The following is a 7,085-nucleotide window of genomic DNA, read 5'->3' as shown; positions in this document are numbered from 1 at the left end:
GCCATGTCTGTTCCTGCTCTTTAAAAGTACAGGCGTACTGTTTGCATGTGGTATGCGCTGCCTGCCTCTCCTGGTCAGTGAGCTTGCCTTGAGGCAGAGGCAGCCTCTTTGGACCTACTCTGCCTACAGACTGGATGGTGACAAGCGCCAGAGGCCAGGGATGGCTAAGTGAAGACACTCATCTCAGAAAGCCCAGACTTAGGACAGCCATCTGGGAACCTGTAAGATGCCAGAGTACTGTAATGCTTTGTTTGACACAGCAATTTTAACATTGGTCGTTTCTCCCCCTTTTAAGGGATTTTAATGTTTTGCTGCTTCAGGTGGACGGAGAGTTCACCAGTCCCACTCAATGCTGCTCCTACCCCACCACACCCACCTGATACAGGGTGCTAATTTATGCTGAGGTGGAGATAAAGAGGGGACCCAAGGGGGAAACTCATTTCATGAAGCTGAAATCTGGTTTTCAAGGCCTCCGAGGCTTTCTTCTGAACTTATCACCAGCCCTGGCTGGAAAGTAGATTGTGTTTTTAGTAATGTGTACTGTGATCTGTCCTCAGTATAATGTATTTTGTAATGTATTTTTCTCATCTACCAAAGGATGAAACAAATAAAATTATTTAAATAGCTTGGCTCTAATCAAATTATTTAAGGAAATAATGGGATCCACATTCACCTGATGTAAAGGAAGCACCAGCTCCTGTGCGCTATAGCTATATAAAACACCAGCTCTAAAGAAAGTCTTCCACTTTTCTTGTCAAACCTAACAGTCCCTTTCATAACCTTACATTAGGCTGCTAATGAAGTTACACAGCATTAGGAAAATAATAAAATCAAGGCCGCCTCACCCTGAACCAATGTTCTGTCCACTAAGAAGGCAAAGAGAAAGGACACAAAACTTACACCCTATGCAAGTGTGCATCTATTTCCCAGGCAGTGTCTGCAGGGCCGGCACACGACAGCTTCCCAGTCTCGCTGCTTCGGTTTTAGAGGGCAGCACTGGGGAGGGGTGGCTAGACAGAGGAATCAATCACCCCAAACGTGAAGCATGCCAACATTTATTCACCCAGGCGATGCATCAATGTTTAAGTGCTCCCTACCTGATTCTACGACAGAATGCCAGGAAAATTAAAGAGTGGGCCCCTCCATTCTCCAGAATCTGTCAGGGCAACTTATATCATGCTCTGAAGGTACAAAGAAGAGACACAGGAAAGAATACAATGGCTACATCAGACTTTCAACCTCATGGAAGCTTCCCGTGTTTGGTTCAAATGTTCACACTGAGCTGGGGGACGGAAGGCACATGACAAATTGAGGAGTGAGCTGGGGGAAAGGCAAAGGGGAATCCAATCAATCCTGGGCACCGCTGTGGCCTTTTTCACCCGCAAGGCCTCAAGAGTGAAAGGGTAGAGCAGGCTGAATCGAGACAAGAGAAGAAACGTGCCGATTGTAGCCATGTTATTTAAACTCTTCAAACTTCAGAATGTGCAACTGGAAGAGAAAGAGAAAATCTGATTGGGAAGGCAGGACTGCCCCCAGGTGGTCCACCCAACAACCCCTGGACAACTTCAGTTTGTTTCCTCTAAGGGAATGGACAGGTAAACCCGCAGCATCCAGGCCGAGGCCAGGGCCTGCAGCTGAGACCCTGGGAGGGAGGGGAGGGGTGGGGAGGGGAACAGTAGCTACCCAGCAGTTACCTCCAAGTTCAAAGCACCAGTGATTTTCCCTTTGAGGATGCGATGGATAACCTGATATGAACTCCAAATATCTGTAAAACAAAACACAACAACAAAACCTTGGTGGCACTTGGTCAGGCAGAAGGAGCAAGGGCGGGAGGTGAGAAGCCGGGGCTGCAGGGAAGTGTTCTGGCTGCAGACCAGGTCTTGCAGACAAGTCTCTGCTAGTTAGTACTCATTCCCTGCTGCCAGGATATCGTGAGATAATAAGCACTGCAGAGGGAGGAGAAGGGGAGGCAAAGTAAGAGCAAGTAAAAGGAGGCATTATTGTTGTTAAAATAATTACAGGGATCTGGGATTTCACATTCCCTAATGGAAATTCTGGAGACAGAAAACTGTTCATTCAACTCTGCTCTGAGAGTTTTGGCTGGAGAGATGGAGGTTAAAAGGCAGAGAGCCTTTTTACCGTGACGAGTGCACATTCCTACCTGCTGGGACAAGGCAGGGCAGGGCGCTGGTCAGACACTCACCTTTCTCCAGGACATCTGCCCTTACTCAGCTCCCGCCACCCCGCCAAACTGGGACTGTTTGTATGCATGAAACTGGCTCATATCAAGGGTCAGACCTCAGTTCCACCCCCAGCTATGCCACTTTCTTGCTGTGAAACGTGAAGAAGTCCCTTTCATTTTCCTGAGGCTTACTTTCCTCATGCATAAAGGGAGAAAAATTGTACACCTGCCCACCTGGCCTCGGGGTCATCTCAAAGTCCACACAAGAGCTGAGAACCCACATATCTGGGCTGCACACTCTGGCCCCTCTGACAGGCTGGGAGCTGCTCTTTGGGGCAGGGGCTCCTTACTCTGAGCCACCCTCCAACAGCCAAGCAGTCAGGTTCAGCCCACCAGAAGCTCCCAGGTCCTGTCTGCCGGCATTACTCCCCAGGCCGAGAGGCAGGGGCCCTCTTCATGCAATGACCCAAGGTGACCTCTGGGTGGTGCCCATCAGCCTAGCAGGGTGGCTTGGCCCTGCACTTTGGGGAGGTGCTTTTCCATCTTATTTTGTGTTGTATGTGTATTTCTTCACATCCACTTCTCCTCCTCAGCCCCCCAAAGCATTCTTTCACTCTTTCACATCTCACCTAAACCCCAGTCTCGAGAAGGGGCCTCTCCGTTTCAAGGGTGTAGAAACTGAGGCTCCACAGGTGCCTGGATCTAGAGTAACAAACACCTCACACTATATACAAAAATAAACTCAAAATGGTTTAAAGACTTGAACATAAGGCATGACACCATAAAACTCCTAGAAGAGAACACGGGCAAAACATTCTGTCATAAATCGTAGCAATATTTTCTTAGATCAGTCTCCCAAGGCAAGAAAAATAAAAGCAAAAATAAACAAATGGAACCTAATGAAACTTTAAAAGCTTCTGCACAGCAAAGGAAACCATACACAAAACGAAAAGACAACCGATGGATTGGCAGAAAATATTTATAAATGATGCGACCAACAAGGGGTTAATTTCCAAAATATACAAACAGCTCATACAGCTCAATATCAAAAAAACAACAACCCTATCAAAAATGGGCAGAAGACCTAAATAGACATTTCTCCAAAGAAGACATACAGGACTTCCCTGGTGGCGCAGTGGTTAAGAATCTGCCTGCCAGCGCAGGGCACATGAGTTCAATCCCTGGTCTGGGAAGATCCCACATGCCGCGGAGCAACTAAGCCCATGTGCCACAACTACTGAGCTTGTGCACTAGAACCCGTGAGCCACAACTACTGAGCCGGTGCACCACAACTACTGAAGCCAGTGTGCCTAGAGCCCGTGCTCTGCAACAAGAGAAGCCACCGCAATGAGAAGCCCGCACACCACAACGAAGAGTAGCCCCTGCTCGCCACAACTAGACAAAGCCCATGAGCAGCAACAAAGACCCAACGCAGCCAAAATAATAAATTAAAAAAAAAAGACATACAGATGGCCAACAGGCACATGAAAGATGCTCAACATCGACAATTATTAGAGAAATGCAAATCAAAACCACAATGAGTTATCACCTCACACCAGTCAGAATGGCCATCTTCACCAAGTTTACAAATAATAAATGCTGGAGAGGGTGTGGAGAAAAGGAAACCCTCTTACACTGTTGGTGGGAATGTAAATTGGTACAGCCACTATGGAAACAGTATGGCGGTTCCTTAAAAACTAAAAATAGAGTTACCATATGATCCTGCAATCCCACTCCTGGGCATATATCCGGAAAAGACAAAAACTCTGATTCAAAAAGATACATGTACCCCAATGTTCATAGCACCACTATTTACAAAAGCCAAGACATGGAAGCAACCTAAATGTCCATCAACAGATGAATGGATAAAGAAGCCACAAAAAAGAATGAAATAGTGCCATTTGCAGCAACATGGATGGACCTAGAGATTATCATACTAAGTGAAGTAAGTCAGACAGAGAAAGACAAATATATCACTTATATGTGGAATCTTAAAAATAATACAAATGAACTTATTTACAAAACAGAAACAGACTCACAGACATAGAAAACAAACTTATGGTTACCAACGGGGAAGTGGGAGGGGGAGGGATAAATTAGGAGTATGGGATTAATAGATACACACCATTATACGTAAAATAGATAAACAATAAAGATTTACTGTATAGCACAGGGAACTGTAGTCAACATCTTGTAATAACCTCTAATGGAAAAGAATCTGAAATATATATATATATGTATAACTGAATCATTTTGCTGTAGACCTGAAACTAACACAGTATTATAAATCAACTATACTTCAATTTAAAAAGAAAAGAAAAAAATAAAGTAACAAACAGCACATTGGGGAGATGCTGAGTCCAAATGCTCTAACCCCTATCGTTGGTCTCAAATTCCAGTTTTCTTCTACACAGAATGCTTCTCTAAAGAAATCTTAAGCAAAACTCAATGTACGTGAAACAGATGGAAGCTGAGCCACTCTGGCAGAAGCGAGACCGGGAGGCTTGCCCTCCCCTCACTCCACCAGAGAACTCAGCCTTCGGGCAGCACCTGAGGTTCCTTTCCAGATCTCGTTGCTCAGAGAGACCAGGTGTGAAAAACAGTTCTCAAGAAGCAGCTTTGCAAGGGGCAGATGCTGAAAACCGGGGTGAGATCAAAAGAATAGAGGCTGAAGGGCAGGCATCCTGAGGGCCTCAGCTGCCCCGGACGCCATTCCCGCCGAGGTCCCAGAGGCGCGCACAGCATCTCCTGTCTCCGAGTGCTCAGGAGGGTGGAGGGCACCTTACCTTTCTCCAGCATGAATGGCTGAGCCAGGGGGGGGATGGTCCAGAAATCGTCACTATCCAGGCTGCGCAGGGATTGCACTGGGATGGTGGCCGACTGGCCGAAATCGATGAACGTGACAACAGCCCAGGAGTCCACTCGGTCCAGCACCCAGCACCTGGCCAGAGGGAGGGAGAGGAGGCTCATCTCACCTGGTGGCACGCAAGCAGTCCTCACGGAGAGGGCTTGAAGGTCTGGGCTAAGAGGGATGGGAGTATCCTACGCTGTTCCCCACCTTGGATGGAGAGGTGATCAGAGGAGAGGTATCTTGAGAGAGGAAGCAGCAGCAAAGAAACAAGAGTCCAGAGAATGGAGAAGCAAACCTCCAGCCCTGCCTGGTACACACCTGTTCCAGGCCCATCCGTAATCACCCAGCTGGTACTCGGCCAGACAGCGGGTCCCGCGCCGCACAGCCGAGTCGTGCAGGTAGGGCTGCTGCTCCTCTGCCTCGGCCAGGGCTCTGAACAGCGCCTGCATGTTCTGGTGCAGCGTCTGTGGACGGTACAAACGCCATGGGCCTCGCTGCCTGCCCCACGTTGCACGTCTGTCTCTGCAGGTGTCACCTGTACATCAGCACCGCGCCGATCCACCCCAAGGGACTGAAGGTACGACGTGGGACCAGGGATCAGAGTGCGGCCACTCTGGATGTCCACCGCTGATGGGCCCCCATCAGCACGCTGACCCCAGCAGGGCCCCATGAGGTGGCACCAAAGCCCAAGAGGACCACCAACAGGCCTGTACCTCCGTGACATGCATGGCCCAGAAGAAGGGGGTCTGAGGGACAATACTGGTCACCAACAGCCCCACGTCCCCGCGGACGCTGTGGATGGTGGCCAGCCAGCCCAGGTCTCGGAAGCATTCCCTCAAGAGCAGCGCCAAGAAGGACCCTCTGCAGGAAGAACAGGGAACAAAGGGAAGGGAGTGAACACAGAAGTGATTCAACCAACACCTGTCCTGGAGGATGCTGGGCAGGAGAGTCACCCTGACAAGAGGGCTGTGCAACCCCCCGCCCAGGGTGGCAACAAGACAAGTGCCCAAGTAATCATAACGCAGAGCAAAGGAAGCACCACGCCAGGGGACACAGATGTTGGAGAGTCTGGGGAAGGGGAGAGGCAGAGGGAAATAAAAACACACCAGGGAACTCCAGAGAGAGAGATGGGCAAAAGCCCTCACTGGGCTGACCTTGGGCCTGCCTGAGTGATTCATGAACCTCAAGTGATGCAAGTTTGGACCGTCCACAATGCAGGACACGTCTGCAACGCCCAAACCACTCCTCCCTGTGTTTAAGCACATGCCGCACCTCATCCCACCACTCCACTAACTCTATCGCCTAAGTCACACATGGTTAGAAAGGCAGACCTGCCATTTAGAAAAACGAAACAAAAAACATACATCCTATAGCATTTCAAGTCAAACAGAATAGTCTGGCATCACTGACACTAAGAATGGTGTCTGCCGTTAAAGCAGAAGATGTGGTGGACATGCCGATCTCATGGCATCCAGGGTAGGGGAGAGTCACAGGCCATCACTGTACAGAAATGGAGACAGACTGTGTAAGTCACTGTGGGTCACAGCCTTAGAGCCTGGGTCTGACGCAGGAGCTCCTGAAAACTTTATCCCCCTCCCCAGTACCATCCTTGCTGCCACCCTCTAGGGACTGAGCAGACGTTTACAGTTGTCCTTTGCCAGCGGCCTCTCTACACCTCCGCTCACCTCATTTCCATGGGAACTGCAAAGATGCTTGTCCTCGGTTTCTCTGTCTTACAGGGGTCAACAGAAGCTTTAGGAACGAGCTGTGTAGAAGCTGGAAAGCAGAAGGTTGTGTTCTGGAGGCACCAGGGCTGTCTCAGAGGACCGTACCCCACCTGCCCCCCAGAAGGCCCTGGCCCCACCCTCAGGGGCAGGATGAGATGGGAAGTGAAGCTACATCCTTCTGGGTCTCGGCCTCCACATCCTCAGCTGGATGGGAAGGGTTTGCTGGATGACATTCTTTAATCAAGAAAGCATCCTAAGGAGGCTTCCCTGGTGGCGCAGTGGTTAAGAACCCGCCTGCCAATGCAGGGGACACGGGTTCAAGCCC

General features: G+C 49.4%; 1 protein-coding gene across 3 annotated transcripts in view; it reads right to left on the bottom strand.

Annotated features, from left to right (window-relative positions):
- Positions 1 to 1,037: 1,037 nt before the first annotated feature.
- Positions 1,038 to 7,085, bottom strand: part of TDRD10 (tudor domain containing 10) — a 54,937-nt gene continuing 48,889 nt past the window's right edge. For all 3 annotated transcript variants that reach the window (XM_032644624.1, XM_032644614.1, XM_032644604.1), the window contains 6 exons: positions 6,719 to 6,809; positions 5,747 to 5,894; positions 5,352 to 5,497; positions 4,969 to 5,123; positions 1,695 to 1,765; positions 1,038 to 1,488 (listed from right to left, as the gene is read on the bottom strand). In XM_032644624.1, the coding sequence (XP_032500515.1) occupies positions 1,456 to 1,488; positions 1,695 to 1,765; positions 4,969 to 5,123; positions 5,352 to 5,497; positions 5,747 to 5,894; positions 6,719 to 6,809 (644 nt within the window). In that variant the 3' untranslated portion in view covers positions 1,038 to 1,455. The remainder of the gene's footprint in view (positions 1,489 to 1,694; positions 1,766 to 4,968; positions 5,124 to 5,351; positions 5,498 to 5,746; positions 5,895 to 6,718; positions 6,810 to 7,085) is intronic.

Source organism: Phocoena sinus, chromosome 1 (genome assembly GCF_008692025.1).
Source record: "Phocoena sinus isolate mPhoSin1 chromosome 1, mPhoSin1.pri, whole genome shotgun sequence".
In the NCBI taxonomy this organism is placed as follows: Eukaryota; Metazoa; Chordata; class Mammalia; order Artiodactyla; family Phocoenidae; genus Phocoena; species Phocoena sinus.
Note: the sequence above shows the minus strand (reverse complement) of the source record. Positions and strands in the feature narration are given on the sequence as shown.